General features: G+C 46.3%; 2 protein-coding genes across 4 annotated transcripts in view; both read left to right on the top strand.

Moving 5' to 3' along the window:
* The first annotated feature begins 5,269 nt into the window (after window positions 1-5,269).
* On the top strand, window positions 5,270-15,761 carry arcn1b (archain 1b). Its single transcript, XM_060074409.1, has 10 exons — window positions 5,270-5,612; window positions 6,240-6,503; window positions 7,103-7,282; window positions 10,060-10,265; window positions 10,544-10,705; window positions 10,960-11,125; window positions 11,524-11,671; window positions 12,816-12,924; window positions 13,547-13,751; window positions 14,039-15,761. Exons 1-10 carry the CDS (start codon window positions 5,610-5,612, stop codon window positions 14,126-14,128), a joined length of 1,533 nt encoding a protein of 510 aa, XP_059930392.1. The 5' UTR covers window positions 5,270-5,609; the 3' UTR covers window positions 14,129-15,761.
* Window positions 15,762-16,701: 940 nt separating this feature from the next.
* phldb1b (pleckstrin homology-like domain, family B, member 1b) overlaps window positions 16,702-21,641 on the top strand; it is a 69,531-nt gene continuing 64,591 nt past the window's right edge. The window contains exon 1 of one of the 3 annotated variants that reach the window (XM_060075477.1): window positions 16,702-17,034. In XM_060075477.1, coding sequence (XP_059931460.1) covers window positions 17,020-17,034 — 15 coding nt within the window. In that variant the 5' untranslated portion in view covers window positions 16,702-17,019. Of the gene's footprint in view, window positions 17,047-19,834; window positions 19,994-21,641 lie in introns of those variants that run through there. The other 2 variants (XM_060075476.1, XM_060075480.1) reach the window with 2 other exon arrangements.

The raw sequence follows: 21,641 nt of genomic DNA, 5'->3' as shown, positions 1-21,641 counted from the left end.
TTAAATTCTTCTAATTAGTTCAGTACCATTAAGATACATAACAAAATACCTGCTTCTTTGTCCCTCCATTCCTTGCTCCTGTAAAATATTGTGAATGTCATTTTCTTCATCTTTCCATTTCTGCCTGTGCTGGTCAAATTTCTTACATTTAAATTTAAATTTAAATAAAACATGATTAACATCCTCTACAACTTTGCACTCAGAGCATACACCATTACGTTGACCTATTATTGCTAGAGTGGAACTAAGTCCAGTATGACCTAATCTCAACCTTGTTATTATAACTTAATAAAAAGTCACTCACTCTATATCCTTTTTCAAATTCTGGAATATATATATAACAATACCACATGGCCCTTTGGGATATTTAGAACCATCTGTAAATATTTTCAGATATCCATAGAATGAAGTATTTAAATAACTTAAGCAGGCTTGAGCAAAACTTTGCTTGGTGAGATGCTCGCTTTTTTCTGTTAATAAATCAATGTTTCCCTCTGGATCAGGGAGCAGCCATGGAGGAATACAATTTAAAGCTTATGCTGGATCATACTTTAATTCTTTCACTCCATACTCATTCACTAAATTGTCAATATTCCAACCAAATCCATTTGCCTTTTTAGTACATTCCTGACAATCACTAAGTACTGAAATAGATGGGTTGTTAACACTTCCTCTTAGTCTAACCCAGTATGTTAAAGACAATTGCTCATAACTTAAATGAATGGAGGCTCCCTTAGATTCTACCATGGCGCTGTTGTTTTAGAGTTCTTTTAAAAGCACCTAGGGCAATCCTCAACGCCTTATACTGCATTCTTTCAATTTTCTATGCGTACAGTTTTTTTACATGCTAAATTGTACACTATTCAACCATAATCAATGGTTAATCTCATCAATTCTTTATATATGTAAATCAGTGACTGCCTGTCTGCTCCCCAACTATGCCCTGTAACCATACTCATAAGATTAGTTACCTTTTTACACTTTGTTTCGATATAATCAATGTGATATTTCCATGTGAGTTTGGCATCCAACCATATTCTGAAATACCATTTATAATATATACATATAGATATACATACTATACTATACTATACTATTACAAATTAGCTTACCCTATTCTTACAGAGCTGTACTGTACTAAGGGAGGATCTTTTGAATAGCCACTCATGACTCAAGCAGGATATCTGGTGTCTAGATATTGTAATGCGATGCTAATGGGGGTTAGGTAGCCGTGGCAACAAATAACCGTCCATTTCCTGTAAGAATGATATATTATGAAATATTTGCAAAACGTTAATCATTATGTTTGTAAGCGCTAAGACATGATTATAAACTTTTAACTTTTCATTTTAATTTGTCTGTTGTTATAAATGAAACGCTATAAGGATGGACTAGACCTGTCTTTTGTTATAAACTTAAACGCTATATTGATGACTATCCCTGTCTGTTGTTATAAACTTAAACGTGATATGGATGATTTGACCTGTCTTTCGTTATAAATTAAACGCTATATGGATGATTAGACCTGTCTTTTGTTATAAATTAAACGCTATATGGATAATTACACCTGTCTGTCGTTATAAATCAAATGCTGTATGGATGGACTAGACCTGTCTGTCGTTATAAACCTAAACGTTCTATGGATGGACTAGATCTGTCTCATCCTTATCGTCATCCGCTTATCCGGGATCGGGTCGTGGGGGCAGCAGCTCAAGCAAGGGGCCCCAGACTTCCCTTTCCCGGGCCACATTGACCAACTCTGACAGGGGGATCCCGAGGCGTTCCCAGGCCAGTGTTGAGATATAATCTCTCCACCTATTCCTGGATCTTCCCTGAGGTCTCCTCCCCACTGATAGTGCCTGGAACACTTCCCAAGGGAGGCGCCCAGTGGGCAGCCTTACCAGATGCCTGAACCACCTCAACTGTCTCCTTTCTTAGCAGAGGAGCAGCGCTCTAATCCGATCATGGATGGCTGAGCTTCTCACCCTTTCCCTAAGGGAGACGCCAGCCACCCTCCTGAGAAAACCCATCTCGGCCGCTTGTATCCACAATCTTATCCTTTCGGTCATCAACCATCCCTCATGGCCATAGGTGAGGATAGGAACGAAGATCGACAAGTAGATCGAGAGCTTTGCCTTGCGGCTCAGCTCTCTTTTCGTCACAAAGGTGTGGTAAAGCAAACGCAATACCGCCCCCGCTACTCCAATTCTCCGGCCAATAACACGCTCCATAGTACCCTCACTTGCAAACAAGACCCCAAGGTACTTGAACTCCTTCACTTGGGCTAAGGACTCCATTCCTACCCAGAGTAGGCCATCCACCGGTTTCCTGCTGAGAGTCATGGCCTCAGATTTCGCGGTGCTGGTCCTCATCCCAGCCTCATCCGGGCCGCCAGCCGATCCAGAGTGTGCTGAAGGTCACAGGCCAATGATGCCATCAGGACCACATCATCTCATCAGCAGTGATGAGATCCTCAGACCACCGAACGCAACCCCTCCCCACCACGACTACGCCTAGATATCCTGCCCATGAATATCACAAACAGCATTGGTGACAAAGCGCAGCCCTGGCGGAGGCCAACACACACAAGGAACGAAAACTGACTTGCTGTCGTGAACGCGGACACACCTCTCGCTTTGGGAATACAGAGATTGAATGGTTCTGAGGAGTTTCTCCCGGGGGACCCGGGGATACGCCTCTTCAAGATCCATAAAACACATGTAGACCGGATGGGTATACTCCCAGGCCCCCTCCAGGATCCTTGTGAGAGTGAAGAGCTGAAACCGCACTATTCCTCTTCAATCTAAGGTTCGACGATTGGCCGAACCCTCCTTTCCAGCACTTTGGAGTAGACTTTACCAGGGAGGCTGAGAAGTGTGATACCCCAGTAATTGGCACACAATCTCTTGTCCCCTTTTTTGAACAGGGGAATCATCACCCCAGTTTGCCACTCCTTTGGCACTGTACTCCCACGCAATGTTGAATAGGCGTGTCAGCCAAGACAGCCCCTCAACACCCAGAGCTTTCAGCATTTCTGGCTGGATCTCATCAATCCATGGAACTTTGCCACTGCGGAGATGTTTGACTACCTCAGTGACTTCCATCAGAGAAATTGATGACGAACCACCATCAACCTCGAGCTATGCTTCCATCATAGAAGGCGTGTAAGTCGGATTCAGGAGTTCCTCAGATTGTTCCTTCCAACGTTTGACTACCTCCTCAGTTGAGGTCAACATAGTCCCATCCTTTCTGTACAAAGCTTAGATGGTTCCCCGTTTCCCCCTCCGGATGGTCTTCCAGAAACACTTTGGTGCCGACCGAAAGTCCTTCACCATGGACTCTCCGAACTTCTCCAACAACTGCTGCATAGCGTCTGACACGGCAGCGGCTGCAGCCTTTCGAGCCTGTCGGTACCCTGCAACTGCCTCAGGAGTCCTCAAGGCCTCCTTCTTCAGTCCGACAGCTTCTCTGACCACAGCTTCCCGCCACAGCTTCAGCAATGGAGGTGTTGGACACCGCCAACTCCGGCTCAATGCCCCCAACCTCCACAGGGATACCAGAAAAGCTCCGCCAGAGGTGTGAGTTGAAGATCGGTAGGACGGGGGCCTCCTCCAGACGATCCCAATACACCCACACTACCCATTTGGGCTTACCAGGTCTGTCCATAGTCTTCCCCCGTTCCCTGATCCAACTCACCACCAGATGGTGGTTGGTTGACAGTTCCGCCCCTCTCTTCACCCGAGGGTCCAAAACATGCGTCCTCAGATTGGATGACATGATCACGAAATCGATCATTAATCTTTGGCCTAGGGTACTCTGGTACCAGGTACACTTATGAGCATCCTTTTTTTTTTTACATGGTGTTTGTGATAGACAATCCATGGATAGCACAGATGTCTAACAACAGACAACCGCTCTGGTTTAGATCAGGGAGGCCATTCCTCCCCACCATGCCTCTCCAGACCTTTTTTTCGTTATTAATTAAACGCTATGGGGGAGCTCGACCTGTCTGTTGTTATAAAACAAACGCTATATGGATCGACTAGACCTGTCTGTGGTTATAAACTTAAACGCTATATGGATGGACTAGACCTGTCTGTCATTATTAATTAAAGGTCCCATGGCATGCTGCTTTATGGATGGTTATATATAGGTGTTAGTGTGGGCCCTTAATACAGTATTTGAATACGTTCAAGAAATTCAGCCTTGGTGCAGAATTACAGCCACTGCGAGCCAGTCCCACAATGAGCTTTCCACAAACTTGCTGTTTTTTTGAGGCAAGTCAATGTGGAGGGTAGGAGGGTGGGGGTGTGGCCCTGAACAGCTTGCGGCCACGGTACCATGCGCTTGTGTTTATAGTGGATGCATCAAAATGGCGAGGCACACACAGCTTTTGACCGTGTTCTGTAAATATTCTAGAACACTCCGGGTGCTCCGGCGGGATTCCTGGAGCTCTCTATCTAAATAATATCATATCACACATAGATATCTTTATCATATAATATATATTATCACGGCCAAAGGCTGTGTGCGCCTCCAGACGATATTATGAATCTCAAACGACTGCGTCGGGTTCTCTGACGTCTCTGGTTCTTCCACTACCACATCAATCTGAAGTAGACTGAACTGCGACATGGAGGAGAAAGGGATTGTTGCCTGTTTTGTTGACCGCAATTGTCTCCCGCCTGAGGAGGAGTCAATGCCAAAGTTCCTTTCCCCCCAATTCCTTCTCAACCATGGCTGAGATGACCCCCACCGCGAGTCTCGTTGTGGAAATACCAGAGACATCAGAGAACCCTGCGTTACAGTGTGTGTATTCACACACACACACATGTGGCGCTCGCACGGTCGTAGCTCATTGGGCAAAGCAGAGAAAGGGGAGGTAACATGTCCCCGTATGAGGACATACAGGGACAAATTCCAAATTTGTATGAGCTTTGTTTTTTCAAAGGCAGAGCAGGATAGCTATTGCTTGTTTTACACCTAACGCCATTTCTAGCTACTAGGGGACCATAGGCAGGCTAGGGGAACTCATGTTAGAAAACCTCAAAGTGAAATTTTCATGCCATGGGACCTTTAAACGCTATATGGATGAACTAGACCTGTCTGTCGTTATAAATTAAACGCTATGGATGATTAGACCTGTCAGTCGTTATCAAACGCTTTATGGATGGACTCGACCTGTCTGTCGTTATGAATTAAACGCTATATGGATGGACTAGACCTGTCTTTCGTTATAAAGGATGGATGGACTAAAGGTGAACAAGGACGTTCAACAAGTCCGACGCGCGGATACCCGCGTCAATGCAATCCCAGAGAGGCGGGTGATCTCGCCCTGTGTTCCGGATGAGACGTGGCTCTGGTCTCGCGCTGTGTTCCGGTGAGACGTGGCTCAGGTCTCGCGCTGTGTTCCGGTGGTCTCGTTGCTCTGGTCTCGCGCTGTGTTCCGGTGAGACGTGGCTCTGTCTGGCCGCCATATTGAAGCTCTAGCTAACAGTCCTACAGCTCGGAGTCCACTGTTAACTCGAGATACGACGTTTAAGAGCTACTTAAAACCACAGGAACCGAACTTAAAGGATCAGATATAGTTGTTCCGCAGAGAGACCAAAATGGTGAGTGTGTCGCCGAGTCGATAGTTCTGGTATTCTTCATTCTTTGTATCATCATAACATCTGCTAACATGACAGCAGCCCCAGTTGATCTGACGCCGAAGGACTTCATATTTTTGAGCTCATTAGCTCGTTCTGCTTGACGACGAGTGTTGTAATGGGTTCAAAGCACAGAGATCTGCTCTGTATGTCCGAGCAGAGTGCGGCTGTAAAGAAGCAGGAGTTAACCGCAGTCTGCTGACGGTAACGATAGACGGCTAGCTAGCTGTCTGGGTACGCTACCTAGCTAGATAGCTAGCCTGATAGACAGGTAGATAGCTAGGTAGCTTGACAGCTATCTAGCTGCGGCTCGTCATTATCTGATGTTCTGGCCAATATTCCTTATCGTTAGCCGATAAACGCAGTCCCGTGCCATTTACTTGATGCGGTCTAAATATCCAACTTCCTTAAAGTTTACGTTCCCAAGTTGAAACCATTTCATTTAAATCAAGCTACCAACCTGTCTCTGCAATTCCGCGTCAGCTCATCTCCCATTACGAAATAATTGTTCCTTAACTGGCACAATGAGGACGAAGCAGGTGTCTGGTGGAGTGTTGTGTATAGAGGTGATGACATCCCTGTGTGGTGCAGGTGCTGCTGGCCGCGGCGGTGTGCACCAAGGCCGGGAAAGCCATCGTGTCCCGGCAGTTTGTGGAGATGACCCGGACTCGTATTGAGGGTCTTCTGGCTGCATTCCCCAAATTGATGAACACCGGGAAGCAGCACACCTTCGTGGAGACGGATAGCGTTCGCTACGTCTACCAGCCATTAGAGAAGCTCTACATGGTCCTGATCACCACTAAGAACAGCAACATCCTGGAAGACCTGGAGACGCTCAGACTCTTCTCCCGAGTGGTGAGGAAACGTAGACCTGGCCTGTACAAATGTGTGGACATGGCCGCAACTATTGGGAATTCTTTCTGACCAAAATATAGTTATTATGTTGTAACAATAATGTCTAATGAAAAGTAATGCGAAGTGTCCCATCGACATGTTGTTGACAAAAGGGGTGGGGTTCATCCTCTTCGTTCAGATAGTCTGACGATATGATAAGATAATGTTAATATCATAACCAAGTTAATCATATTCTCATATTCCATCTGCTTTTATGCATCAATACTACTGGTGCAAAATGTACACCATTGAGTAAAGGTAACCTGCTAAATGATAATTCCCAAAGTTTTATAAATTAATAAATGTGTTTTGAGAAATTGTATTTTAAATTCACAGTAAATTAAACTATTTTCAAAGCCAATGCAGGTGTTTATTTTCTTCCTGCTAAAAAAAATATATTATTTGATAAGTGTTCTGTTTTCTTCCGTGGCTTTAATGGAACTTGAGAACTAGTGTTTTGAAACCCCTTGAGCCGCTCTGATCAGGTTGTTTACAATCCAGGCCATTACTTTTTGCCTGTTCCTTTCTGATTCATCTTTGTTTATTCCCGGTCTCCTTAGATCCCAGAGTATTGCCGCGTGCTGGAGGAAAGTGAGATATCAGAGCACTGTTTTGACCTGATCTTTGCCTTTGACGAGATCGTTGCACTGGGCTACAGGGAGAACGTCAACCTGGCCCAGATCCGCACCTTCACAGAGATGGACTCCCACGAGGAGAAGGTCTTCCGTGCAGTCAGAGAGGTAAGGCTCCTAGCAGTCAGAGTGGGTTGGTTCCTAGCAGTCAAGAGAGGCGAGGCTCCTAGCAGTCAGAGAGGCGAGGCTCCTAGCAGTCAGCGAGGTGAGGCTCCTAGCAGTCAGCGAGGTGAGGCTCCTAGCAGTCAGCGAGGTGAGGCTCCTAGCAGTCAGCGAGGTGAGGCTCCTAGCAGTCAGCGAGGTGAGGCTCCTAGCAGTCAGCGAGGTGAGGCTCCTAGCAGTCAGCGAGGTGAGGCTCCTAGCAGTCAGCGAGGTGAGGCTCCTAGCAGTCAGCGAGGTGAGGCTCCTAGCAGTCAGAGAGGTGAGGCTCCTAGCAGTCAGTGAGGCGAGGCTCCTAGCAGCCAGAGAGGTGTGGCTTCTAGTAGTCGGAGGTGAGGCTCCGAGCAGTCAGAGAGGCGAGGCTCCGAGCAGTCAGAGAGGCGAGGCTCCTAGCAGTCCGCGAGGTGAGGCTCCTTGCAGTCAGAGAGGCGAGGCTCCTTGCTGTCAGAGAGGTGAGGCTCCTAGCAGTCAGAGAGGCGAGGCTCCTAGCAGTCAGAGAGGCGAGGCTCCTAGCAGTCAGAGAGGCGAGGCTCCTAACAGTCAGAGAGGCGAGGCTCCTAGCAGTCAGAGAAGGGAGGCTCCTAGCAGTCAGAGAGGGGAGGCTCCTAGCAGTCAGAGAGGCGAGGCTCCTAGCAGTCAGAGAGGCGAGGCTCCTAGCAGTCAGAGAGGCGAGGCTCCTAGCAGTCAGGGAGGCGAGGCTCCTAGCAGTCAGAGAGGCGAGGCTCCTAGCAGTCAGAGAGGCGAGGCTCCTAGCAGTCAGAGAGGCGAGGCTCCTAGCAGTCAGAGAGGCGAGGCTCCTAGCAGTCAGAGAGGCGAGGCTCCTAGCAGTCAGAGAGGCGAGGCTCCTAGCAGTCAGAGAGGCGAGGCTCCTAGCAGTCAGAGAGAGGAGGCTCCTAGTGCAGTCAGAGAGGTGAGGTTCCTAGCAGTCAATATATAAATATCAAATATTATTATCTGCATTGACCTAACTGGATAAAAATCAAATAATTGTATTGTTTAAAGGACCGGGCAATTGCCGTGGTCACATTCTTGGTGACCTCTGCACTTGAAAGGTCCTGGTAAAGACTCGTAGTGGTGGTTCTCGGCCAGGGTTGCGAATGAATTAGTGCAAAGAAACGTTAGTGTTCATAAAGGCCAATTTTCACCGGAATCGGCACGGAAGCGCCACGGCAGCGAAGCGGCTGTGTTCCGTACTGCAATCCCCACTGGAAGCGGCACGGACACGTTCCGACTGATGGCTCAAGACGTGCCGAATTATAATAGCCTATATGAATTGTAATTAGAATGATTAATACCATATTATTCACGAGTTATAATCAACCATACACATAACCCATTAAATACGGTAGACCTATGATTTCTAGATGTCATGGCAACGTCCACTCGCGACACTGGACTTGCGAGGCATCGACGCAGACTTACATTTCTTCTTTGCCACTGATTAGCTATTGATACCATAGATATACTGTATGATATTACAATACCCTGTGAATTGCATAGGGATCGATGTGAGCTCATGAATATTCATGAGCAAAGGCAAACTGATTGGCTGTAGTCGTTTTCTGAGACACGGCAGCGAACCGGCAACTTTCAGAAATGGAAGAGGCAAGTATCGTAAACGAAGTGCCGGTTTGGGGACGGTTCCGTGCCGTGCCGGTGCCGTATCCAGTGGAATAGCCTACGTTGACTTTAATGGTTTCTATTATTTTCGGAGACCGGTTTGCTGCCGTGCCGTTTCTGTGCAGATTCCGGTGGAAATTGGCCTTAAGAGAGCTTGCGAATGCCATTTTTCAGGCTTCGAATACTCGTTGGTTTTTCAGAGCGAATATTCGAATACTCGTTCCAGAAAAACACACCATCAAAAACAACATTAATAATCCCTATATACTCCCTGGAACGAATTTTGACAGTATCTGCATATTTTGTTGAAGATTTAATAGCTTTTGAACGTTAATTAGTGGGCTAAAGTAATTTGGAGTTCTTTCGTTTTTCCCCGTAAAAAGCGGGGAAACAGCTGTTGTTCCGTATCAAATCAGCTGTCCTCTGCCCTCTCAGCCCTTGCGGAACTTTTCAATTCATCCTGGAACGTGCATCTTTTCAGGGAATTTGTACAATAAATCCATAACAAATACCGAATATTAATTGTCTTATGTGTCCATATTATATCCATTATATTGACCAGGTATTCCCAAGACGCTCACGCTCTGCAGCAAGCCAGTCACAGTTGATTGGCGCGGCGCTGTACAGCGAACGTAAACAAACAACTAAGCTACGGTTAGCATTTCACTAAGCACTCTGCTTGGTGTCGCTTATAGTTTGCCTCCCTCGCTCTGGTAACGTCAAGTACGTGAAACAACGAAGCTCTGAATACTGATTTAAGCTTCGAATACTAATTTTCCGAACGAGTATTCGAATATTCAAATAATTCGGGCCAGCCCTATTGCGTACCCGGGTAGTTTGGCTGTTTCGCACAAGCTCAATTCAGCCGTACAAGCAACTGTAACACTGGCTGCCTGGTTCAAATTTAAAGTTGTTTAGAATATGCACGTCTTCCCCTCTCTCTCCCCTACCATCCTGTCTTACTTAACAATAAAAAGGTTAAAACCTTCAAAAATGTATCTTAAAAAAATAAATAATAATGCAAACATTAGAAAGACCCACCCTGGGGGCCATTGTAAGTTCTCAATAGGCCCATGACCCCTGACCTCTGCTCCCTTACCCTACAGACCCAGGAGAGAGAAGCCAAGGCAGAGATGAGGAGGAAGGCCAAGGAGCTGCAGCAGGCCAGGAGAGACGCCGAGCGCTCGGGCAAGAAGGTGCCTGCGTTCGGCGGATTCGGCAACAGTGGTATGACCAGCATCTCCTCGGGGTCCATCATCACGGACACCATCATGGAGCCAGAGAAGCCCAAGATGGTAGCCGCTCCAGCCAGGTACACCGCTCACATTCGCTGTCTCGAGATTCGGGATCTAGCGGGGAAGGAGTCCCTAAAGTTTATATTATTATTTTATATTGGATATTAGGTTCATTGTTATGGCGTAAAGATCTACACGTTTTTTTTTATTGTATTTACATTCCTGAGCTGCTCGTAATTATGTGGATACATTTAGTGTCATTTCCACATTTGTCCTGGGGAGAGAACCAGGAAACGGGGCCTTGTGGTTGGTAATTGTCATAAGATAGGCTATCAACTAGGGCTTCTTTTTGCAGACCAAGTGGCCCCAGCAAAGCCCTGAAGCTAGGTGCCCGAGGGAAGGAGGTGGATAACTTTGTGGACAAGCTCAAGTCCGAGGGGGAGACCATTATGCCTTCTGCTGGGAAGAGGGGCTCGGATGCATCCAAGATCCTGCCCCCGCCGGCCAATGTAGAGGGGTAAGTCAAGCCGCGTCCCACCATAGCCTCTTCGGAAAATTATCTGAACAAAAAATAGATGACTTTTTTTGTTCCAGGTCCTTTTATTGTTACCAATAAAAGTCATTTTATTGTAGCCAATAAAAGGACTTGGATCTCTGAATGAAACCGAATGTTGATATGAAGGATGAAAGCTACTTCAGATGAGACCACATACGTGTTGGGATGACAAATATTTAGGCGTGGAGGAGATGCTGATGGTGTGGGTTTATCAGGGTGCACCTGAGGGTGGAGGAGAAGATCTCCCTGACGTGTGGCCGTGACGGAGGCCTCCAGAACATGGAGGTGCTGGGCATGATCACGCTGCGCGTCTCGGACGACAAGAGCGGCCGCATTCGCCTGATGATCATCAACAACGACAACAAAGGACTGCAGCTTCAGGTACTGGTTAAAGCTCCTGGTTCCTTGGCCCTTTTTGTAGGAATAATGGTTCTTGGCCACTGGGCTGTAGGGATGTGATCGTATTGTTTAAATTGTTTCTCAGCCGAGATTCTGAAGTAGCTTTTAGGTGCTTGCTGCATCAGAAATGTCCATTTTCATTCTTTTCTGACTCAAATTATGAATTGAATACTTTTTCTTGATTATGTTTTATACCTGATGTGGGCATTATTAAAGAAAATGCTTTTGTATTTTTCGTTATTTAACGATGCACCAAATAATCAAAGGATTACCACACTGATCAAAACACTGGTCATTCACAACCCTCAAATAGTTGTAATGTCCAACACCGTAAAAGAGGTGGTTTAGTGGACCTCATCTTATTCTCTCCTCGTGTTAAGACACATCCCAACGTGGACAAGAAGCTGTTCACGGCCGAGTCGGTGATTGGTCTGAAGAACCCAGAGAAGTCGTTCCCCCTGAACAACGACGTGGGCGTGCTGAAGTGGAGGCTGCAGACCACGGACGAGGCCCTCATCCCTCTGACCAGTGAGTCTCCAGCACCACACAGGCAAACCCGTCATGCTGCATTCAACGTTCTCTTACTGTTTGCCTCGGTGACTTCAAAATAGGAATGCTTTTGTAGGTTGTAGTGTTAAGTTTTCGACCAGCTGAAAGGAGGCTCAACAATTAGTCTTTCCTACGCTGCTATTAAGGGTTGAACACCACATTTTCCGAAGAGAATCTCTAGAATCTGTATCCTGCTCTGAATCTAGAGATGTTTCTGTTGCTCAGCCCCGTTAACCTGAGTGAACGATAAATCATTAACAGAACTGGTATTAGCGGAAATTAACGTTATGGATATGATCGTGATGCTCAAAGGACCATGATGCAGTGATGTAGCACCTATCACAGAAACGCATTCTTTAATAACTTTAATTTATCCACATAACTAACTGTATTATTGCGCTAGCGATCGCATAATGAATTGAGGATCTACAATAACCATGATTGGCTATATGGAAAAATAAATGATTGCCCAACAGTATCAGTATCTACCAACAAAATAAACGTATATACGTACTAACGTGGACTGGGTCCTAGCGGGTCTTGTCGTGGACTGGGTCCTAGTGGGTCTTGTCGTGGACTGGGTCCTCCTAGCGGGTCTTGTCGTGGACTGGGTCCTAGCGGGTCTTGTCGTGGACTGGGTCCTAGTGGGTCTTGTCGTGGACTGGGTCCTAGCGGGTCTTGTCGTGGACTGGGTCCTAGCGGGTCTTGTCGTGGACTGGGTCCTAGCGGGTCTTGTCGTGGACTGGGTCCTCGCCGGTCTTGTCGTGGACTGGGTCCTCGCCGGTCTTGGCGTGGACTTGGTCCTAGCGGGTCTTGGCGTGGACTTGATCCTAGCGGGTCTTGGCGTGGACTTGGTCCTAGCGGGTCTTGGCGTGGACTGGGTCCTCGCTGGTCTTGGCGTGGACTTGGTCCTAGCGGGTCTTGGCGTGGACTTGGTCCTAGCGGGTCTTGGCGTGGACTTGATCCTAGCGGGTCTTGGCGTGGACTTGGTCCTAGCGGGTCTTGGCGTGGACTTGATCCTAGCGGGTCTTGGCGTGGACTGGGTCCTCGCCGGTCTTGGCGTGGACTTGGTCCTAGCGGGTCTTGTCGTAGACTGGGTCTTAACAGGTCGTTTTTTCAACAGTTAACTGCTGGCCTTCAGAGAGTGGCACAGGCTGTGACGTCAACATCGAGTACGAGCTGCAGGAGGAGAACCTGGAGCTGAACGACGTGGTTATCACCATCCCCGTCCCGTGAGTACCTCCTCCCTGCTGGGCGCCGTAGAGCCGGTCACATCCTGAGACGTGGTAGTGATTTGAACGCGCCTCTCTTTGCAGTATGGATGAGGTGTTGATCATCCAGAGTGGTAAACTACCGCCTTAGACCTATACTTAACACTATCTGTAGCGTGACATGGTGTATTCCTGCAGCATACCATGGTGTATTCTTGTAGCATAACATGGTGTATTCCTGTTGGCGTCATGACTGAACAGGGTCTTGTCTTCAGGAGGGAGTCCCCTCCCTCTCTCCCATCATCATGTGTTCCTATGTCTCCCGCTCTGAATTAATTCCAGTGTTTTGTGTTTGGGAGCCTGGGGGATCTGCTGCTTTATGACCAAAATACCAATGTCTGAAACTGATCCAATTGACATTGTACGTTACCACAATTTTTATGAAATTGGAAAACGCAGACATTGCTAAATTGATCAAAAAAGAAAGTGCACATGTCCACTTGACCATAGTGCCCGGTCTACAACACATGGGGCATGGGGCTTGATTTACCTTCTGCCTGGGGGGGGGTGTTGGGGCTTTACCTCTCAATCGCTGGGTTACTGCCTTCTCAAAGCAGGGTTTGTTTTTGCGGTGCGCTCCCAGGTCCGGCGTGGGTGCCCCGGTGATCGGAGACCTCGACGGGGAGTACAAGCACGACAGCAGACGGAACCTCCTGGAGTGGTGTCTGCCCGTCATCGACTCCAACAACAAGAGCGGCAGCCTGGAGTTCAGCATCGCAGGGCAGCCCAACGACTTCTTCCCGGTCAACGTGTCCTTCGTGTCCAAGCGCAGCTACTGCGACATCCAGGTGAGTGCGGGCCGAGAGAGACACACACACACACAGAGCAGAGAGCCTACTGCTTCATCCAACTAGAGCCAGATCCTATGGCACCTCTGACTGACTGTAATGCAGCACCACTGCAAGGCCAGTGGCCAGAATTGGAACCAAGGTTTATTCAATCGGCAGCAGCAGCATTAAGATGGTTTGAGTTCCCTGCTGCTTAGAGCGGCCGGTGGCGGTCTTGATGTGGTTCTGAAGCCTCATGAAGAAGGCTCTGACCTCCTCCTCTTCTTCTTCTGTCCCTCCTGCTGCAGGTGGCCAAAGTAACACACGTGGACGGGGACAACTCTGCTCGCTTCTCCTCGGAAACCTCCTTTGTGGTCGATAAATACGAAATCCTGTAAGGAAAATGTAGATAAGATTTACAATTTAAGAAAAGCGTGAAAGCAAAACAAATTTACAACACCAACAACAAAATTAAATTGCGAGCTCCGTGGAGGAATCCGTAAGTTCGCCCTGTGTACCGTTTCCAGAGACTACATCTACAGGCTGGTGCAGCCTCCTCCTCCTCCCCCACCCTCCCCAGCGTGGGGCCACTGATGATGTATTTATATGTTTGTATGAGAGAATATCATCTATATATAAAGAGTGAAAAATTGAACTGGTAATTCAAGTGATGGGTAATAATGATGCAGACAGATGATAAAACAAATGCTGTTTCCACAGAAAGACTAGGTAGAGGTGGGCTTAAGGGATGAGGTCTGAGGGGGTGGTTCCACAGTAGGGGGGACATGCGGAGGAAGTACAGGAGGTTGGCTTGGAGTCAGCCCACCCCATTAAATGTAAAAATAAACTTGCCTATCTCCTTTTTTATTTCCTTATTTTTGTGCACTCATCTTGAGATGCCAAGCGCTGGAAGTTCAGATCCCAGACATCAGACTTCCTCGCTTTTCTTCTTTCCTGGTTTGCAAAGCGCCACGTTGCAATGGTTGCTGGGTAAAGTAGATCTTGAAGGTTTGAGCTTTTATTGTTCTTTGTAAGCTCAGAATTGTAGACGTGTCAATCATGATCTGCCTGTCAGTCACAATGCTATGTTCTCCTCTTGCTGTTTGGATCATTGTGTAAAGAAATTATTTGTTTGGTTTGGACAAGCCTCCTGGCACCCACCCCATCGATGGCTTTGGAGCGGTAGTATATTTTGTAGCTGGTAAATCTACTAGCAGCAAATGGTTGATAATCTATCTACCATCTGAATATTTCATCAGCAATACCGTCACAATGGCTTCTTTTTGTTATTGTAACTTGGCTACTTTTCACTGTTTCCCTGTTTGAATTGTTGATGTTTAGTTCTCAGCTAATCAGAAAAGATAAACGATTTATAGCAAGTTAGCATTTGAGGTATTAAGGGATTCTTGCCGCATGTCAAATGTTGGAACTACCGGGCAACGTGTTTTAAATGTTGCTGAGGTTTGTTGACCACCAAACAACCTCTTCACAACACAACTGGTCACTGCTCCCTTATGTTGGGATGACTTTAGGTGAAGTGGTCAGAGCTCACAAATGTGTATCATATCCTATATGGCCCGCCATTAAGCCTTTTACCAAGATCCTTTCCTAGTCCACAAGTGTGAAGCAGAAGGCCGAAGGGCCCAGTCCACCCTCGAGCTGATGCTCCAGCAGCCTGGTTGGTTCCCTTCAGACGGAGGGGGGCAGGGGGGGGGACTGGGACTCTGCATGTCTCAGATCTCAAAGGGACTCTTCTAGGTCCTCATACTCGGATATACTTTGTTTCCAATTGTCTTCATTATTCCAACCACAATTCTGATTTAATGTTTAATATTTTCTGTTTCTATTTTAAATATTTTTCTTTACTCCCCAAATTTCAATTTAGCAATGGTTGTGGGGTTGAAGAAACAACTGGATTGAGCATTTTAACTATGACAGTTAAAAAGGGGAATCTTAACATTCCAGTGTACAATTAGAAAATGACAAGAATGAATCTTTAACAAAATAAAAAATGTATTATTAAAAATGCAAGTCTTGTTTTGTTTTACTGCTGAACTATCAAATAATGGGGAGCTTTTAACCAATTGTTTGTAGAGAAAAAATAGTTTCAGTTTGACTAACTTCAAGAATCCAATTAATTTAATGAGTATCATTCACATCTCATTAATCTCTTCATATCTTTTTGGTGCATGGCTTTAATTTATTCCAGTTCCTAAGAAGAGAGATCTGAACCCAACAGGTGGAACATGGAGGCAAATTTGTACTTTCAAATCCGACTGCATTGTATGAGCATACGCCTGATATGTCTTTTCTACCATGAACCAGTCATCAATGTTACAATGTTATGTTTTACATCCTAATATATAATTGTCTCCGTAGCAACGTGGTAGGGCTCTGAATGACTCTAACCTAACCCTGAAGGCCTGCAGACAAAGCCTTTCACTGTCCCAGTCGGGGAGCATAGACTCAACACTGCATGGTTGTAGGTACCTGTATGACTCATGAACACCCTCCCATGGGCAGCTCGAGACCTGTGTGTGTGTGTGTGTGTGTGTGTGTCAGCACGAGGAAGAGGAAAACAAGATAATAGGTGAATCCCTCCTGATTAAGCCCAGAAACTCTTGAGGAGTAGTATGAGCAGGTCGGTATAATATGTCTATCAAAACGTGTAGACTGGCGAAACTATTGAAGGGTGCTGGACCAAATCCCCCTGTGGGACTCAGCAGATGGCCACCCGAGGTAGAGGTTGGCTCAGAGCCGAGGGAGATTTAACAGCAACCTTATTTGGAGTTTCCATGGGGTGGGGGCGGAAGGGGGCTGTTGAGGGGGGGTTACCCAGGAGGAGCAGGGGGAGGGGGGGGGCGGAGGGTAACCAAGAGGAGCAGGGGAGGGGGTTAATAGCGGCCCCCCAGTCATAAAGGAGGGCGTGTCCACTTAACGGATGAATGAGCAGCCAGATAAGCTCCGAGCCGGTTGGCTTTCGAAATGAAAGAGAACAGTCCAGCAGGACGGAGGCATACAGGGCAGAGACAATAGAGCGAACAAGACACTACCACAGAGAGGCACAACGAGCCAGCGTCTCCCAGGGCACGCCGGAGACACTAGACCCGGAGAGGCTCGTCGACCCAGCGTCTCCCAGGGCACGCCGCAGCACGGCCTGCAGTTGGCCCAACCAATGGCTGGTGGGAGACTTGGTCGTCACATTGTTACGTGGTTTAAATCCTCTCATCACTCGGGATATCTGTTTTGATGGTCTTCACGTGGATTCTAATTTCTGAACGGTTCCAGAATGATGCTGAAAAAGGTGCGTTTCGAGGTATGTTCACTATGTGGTGTTGATACTTTGTTGAGATAAATGCTTGCCAAGTTAAGTTGATGATCTGTCTACACTCACATACAACTTATAACCTACATGTGACGATGCTCCGGTTTCATCATAACCACAAGGATCTTCTGAGCCAGCATATCAGCAGCCAGATATAGAGATAGATATGTATATATAGGTGTGTATATATATATATATATATATATATATATAATATATATATAAAAGCTATATTAAGATATAGATGTATCGATATATAGGCTAGATAGATATAAAGAGATAGATGTATTGATAGGAGAGCTTACGTGGTGAAATCAAACTGATTGAGGAGCTGTAAGAGGGCCTCCGATTGGTCAACTAGGGTTAGGGCAGAGTGGTGTTCCCCCGTGCGGCGGTTGAGGGACCCCTGGCCTCCTCATCAGGAGCGCCTCCCCCGCCCCCCTTACGACAGCGTAGAGTGGCAGACCAGATGTGGCCTGTCTCACTGACAAACCCCAACAGCTGGCCTGTCTCTCTGCTGCTGTCAGAGACGCCATGCATTGGTACAAGACACATTTTCATTCAACAGTTGTCCTTGAGTGTTTCATTCACAGCTGTGTCCCGCCACAGACATGAACAACCAATACAAAACATGACACTTTCGCATATTCTCTTACTGACCACAAAGAGGACCCCCAAACTAAAGGTGGTTTGGGCTGAACCTGTGGTTTGGGGGGGGGGGGTTGGGGGGGGGGGGGGGAAAGACTTATTCTCATAAATTGTTGGGATGTGTTTCCTTGGTGAGGACTTCAAACAGCAGAGAGCAGCTCGCTGTTGGGGTCTCCCTCTAACATTTACTGAGCTCCCCCTTCGGCCAACTACTTGACCTGACGAGAATATGATAAACAAATATCTAATACATTTTAGCAAGATGGGGCGCCAATTTGCCAATTCCCCACACAATGATATGATAGTTCATAGTAAACCGCTTTGCGGCGCAGATGATTTTTTTTATTTTTTTGTGCTATTGGCGCCCATGTGTCATGAAAAAATGTCGCCCCGGTTCGCCCGTGAAAGAACCGCCCCTGCCTGTGAGGCTTGTGTCTATGTCGTGTGAATGCTGGCCGGGTGCATGGGCCTTCATGGGGTGAACAGTAAGATTAGTACCACTAGGTGTCGCTAGCGTACTGCTGACGCTGTCGATACCTAAACTACATCGATTATATATAGGCCTAGCAGTCTAATATTTGCTGTTGTTCCCAGACTTTACTATGAATATTGAGAAAAACTCCGCAAACAGAACTTGTTTGTCTGCATTGTAACTTAAGTAGTATGCCCCAGAGATGGGTGAGGTTTGGCATCAGGCAGTCGCAGGTCCCAGCCTCCATTCTGCCTGATCTCGTCCTACCCCAAGGCTTAGGCGCACTTAAGCTACATCCCATCAACTTAAAATATGTCTCTGGAAGGCATTTCTTTTGTATTTGCATTTCTCCACCACAAGTGGTTTTAAAAGCAATTTAACAAATTCAAAATTCCTCCCCCGATACCAGTCAAGCGGAGCAAATACGTACAACTGTTTTAATTACTTTTTGAAAAAAAATACTAAAATCTCCGAAATGGATGACGTGTAGCCACGCGGCCCTTTGATGTTAGTTATGAGCGTTTTATATGAAGGCGGCTGAATCCGACGGCGCGTGGGTGGAAGAGAGACAGCCAAACAGTGTGTTTTTCATTAAAGATGAAAGGAGCGGGTGCTTTTAACGGTCTCAGCCATTTATGTATGCTAAGTGTGTGTATGCGAGTGCCAGTGTGAGTGTGTGCTATATGTGTTTGTGTTGCACAGTGTGAATGTGTGCGTGCATGTGTGAATGTGTCCAAATCCAATGGTTGTGTGTTAAACCGGGGCTCCGCCAGGCTGGGGCCCTTCATTGTGTACCCTCGGGGTCCGGTGTCAACAAGCTGCAATACACTGCTGCTGCTGCTGCTCAGGAAACATCAACGTGTTCAATGAACAGCACTGCAATTACACTTTGCTCCCACCAGGAGCAGCCCTAATGCTGCACAATACTATATACTATATTCTTTATACTATATACTACACTATACTCCACTGTACTCTACTATACTATACTCTATAGGGCTTTAGTGAACTGTAGTACTCCAGCAGGTAGAATGAGCACAGATATTGGAATAAAGGAGAACTAGTGGCGAACAGAATAATAAAATGCTTGTATGAATATCCATGTAAGTATGTAGCAGCTAAACATTCCTTCCAGAGTGTTGCAGTCCTGTTCTGTGTACGCATGACGCAGGGCGAAGGTGAACAAGACTTTCTGTTTCAGTCTGCAGAGAATGGCTGCCTTGTGCCCCAAGCCCACCGCACGGAGAAGAGAGGCTCTGTGTGTGTGTGTGTGTGTGTGTGTGTGTGTGTGTGTGTGTGTGTGTGTGTGTGTGTGTGTGTGTGTGTGTGTGTGTGTGTGTGTGTGTGTGTGTGTGTGTGTGTGTGTGTGTGTGTGTGTGTGTGTGTGTGTGTGTGTGTGGGCACTCTAGTGGGAGAGGGTGCGTGCGACAGCCAGACAGCGTGTCTCAAGGGAGGAAAGGCCAAAATGTCTTTTGGCGAGAGAGAGAGAGAGAGAGAGAGAGAGAGAGAGAGAGAGAGAGAGAGAGAGAGAGAGAGAGAGAGAGAGAGAGAGAGAGAGAGAGAGAGAGAGAGAGAGAGAGAGAGAGAGAGAGAGAGAGAGAGAGAGAGAGAGAGAGAGAGAGAGAGAGAGAGAGAGAGAGAGAGAGAGAGAGAGAGAGAGAGAGAGAGAGACTGCACATGTAGTTGTGGAGAATAGATTGAGAGACCTAAATTCTGGGGAGCTGCAGGTGTTTAACAATGAGGTCTTTCTGGTCCAAGGGGCTGCTTATTTGGATACTTTCTCCGAACTTACCTGTAACTTCTTGTCTCTTTTAAAAGGTTAGAGAGGATCACTTTGTGTATGTGTGTGTGTTATACAAGCTAAGCTATCCTACTGCTATTTGCCTTTCTCTCAGAGCCCTCTCTCAGGTAAATGTGTTTAATGTCAGCAAAAAAACCCACATGATCTAGTTTACATCATAGAGCTTGTTTAGGTGATATTGAAGTTGGAGATTCAGATTCATAAGTTTGTTAATTGGTTGGGCTCAAAATCATGGAATATGAATCAGTCTGTGTATAAACATGCTAAAATTGAGTTAGGTAGCATTGAATTCTGAATAACATCATACATTGTGATATGGTTATGTTATTATGATAGATATTGAGTTAAGAAGTGTTAAGAGTGTTTAAATGTGGTCGATAGTGTGTAAATGTGGGCGAGAGTGTTTAAATGTGGTCGATAGTGTTTAAATGTGGTCGATAGTGTTTAAATGTGGTCGATAGGGTTTACATGTTTAAATGTGGTCGATAGTGTTTAATTGTGGTCGATAGTGTTTAATTGTGGTCGATAGGGTTTACACGTTTAAATGTGGTCGATAGTGTTTATATATGGTCGATAGGGTTTACATGTGGTCGATAGGGTTTACATGTGGTCCATAGTGTTTAAATGTGGTCCATAGTGTTTAAATGTGGGCGATAGTGTTTAAATGGGCGATAGTGTTTAAATGTGGTCGATAGGGTTTACGTGTGGTCCATAGTGTTTAAATATGGTCGATAGTGTTTAAATGTGGTCGATAGTGTTTATATGTGGTCGATATTGTTTGAATGTGATCAACAGTGTTTAAATATGGTCGATAGTGTTTAAATGTTCTTTTCCCTCACTCTCCACCTCATCCCGAACTCTCCACCTCAAGCTGGTGTGTAGTGAGCGTTCTGGCACCGATTGGCTGCCGTGCATCACCCAAGTGGGTGCTACATATTGGTGGTGGTTAGTGAGGTCCCCCCTTCACTTTAGGCGTCTTTGAGTGTTATTAATTATTATTATTCTTCATGTTTAACCTCTGTTTTCCTTTTATTCCTAGTCTGTTTTACATAGTTTTGAATGATGACTATATGCTCTGTAAGGTGACCTTGGGTGTCTTGAAAGGCGCCTCTAAATTAAATGTATTATTATTATTATTATTTAAGAAGTATTGAATTTTGAATAACATCAAACGTTGTGATATGGTTATGTTATTATGATAGCTATTGAGTTAAGAAGTATTGAATTTTGAATAACATCATACATTGTGATATTGTTATGTTATTATGATAAATAGTGAGTTGACCTAAAGGAGAACCAAAAAAAACAATTCATGACCTACTGAGTCCCTCTTTAGTTCTACATGAAAAGTAACTTGTAGGGTTCATGACCTACCTATAGTCCCTCTCTAGTTCTACAAGTGGCGCAGTCTCTCTCTTGGTAGAGAGACAGCTAAAGAGCAGGGAGAGCTTCCCGTGTGAGCGTGTTTTTCCACAACAGAACTGAGGTCCTCAGACCAGGAAGTCCCGGCGCTCCGAGCTCTGATAGAGAATCCTTTATCATCCACTGAGCTCATTAAGGGTGTAATCAGGCCAGCACAGAACAGAGACCTCCTCACCCAACACACTCTCACCCTGACCCCCCCCCCCCCACCCTGACCCCCCCCCCCCCACCCTGACCCACATC

The sequence above is a fragment of the Gadus macrocephalus genome, chromosome 16, assembly GCF_031168955.1.
Source record: "Gadus macrocephalus chromosome 16, ASM3116895v1".
Classification (NCBI taxonomy): Eukaryota; Metazoa; Chordata; class Actinopteri; order Gadiformes; family Gadidae; genus Gadus; species Gadus macrocephalus.
This window is presented reverse-complemented; position numbering and strand designations above follow the sequence as displayed.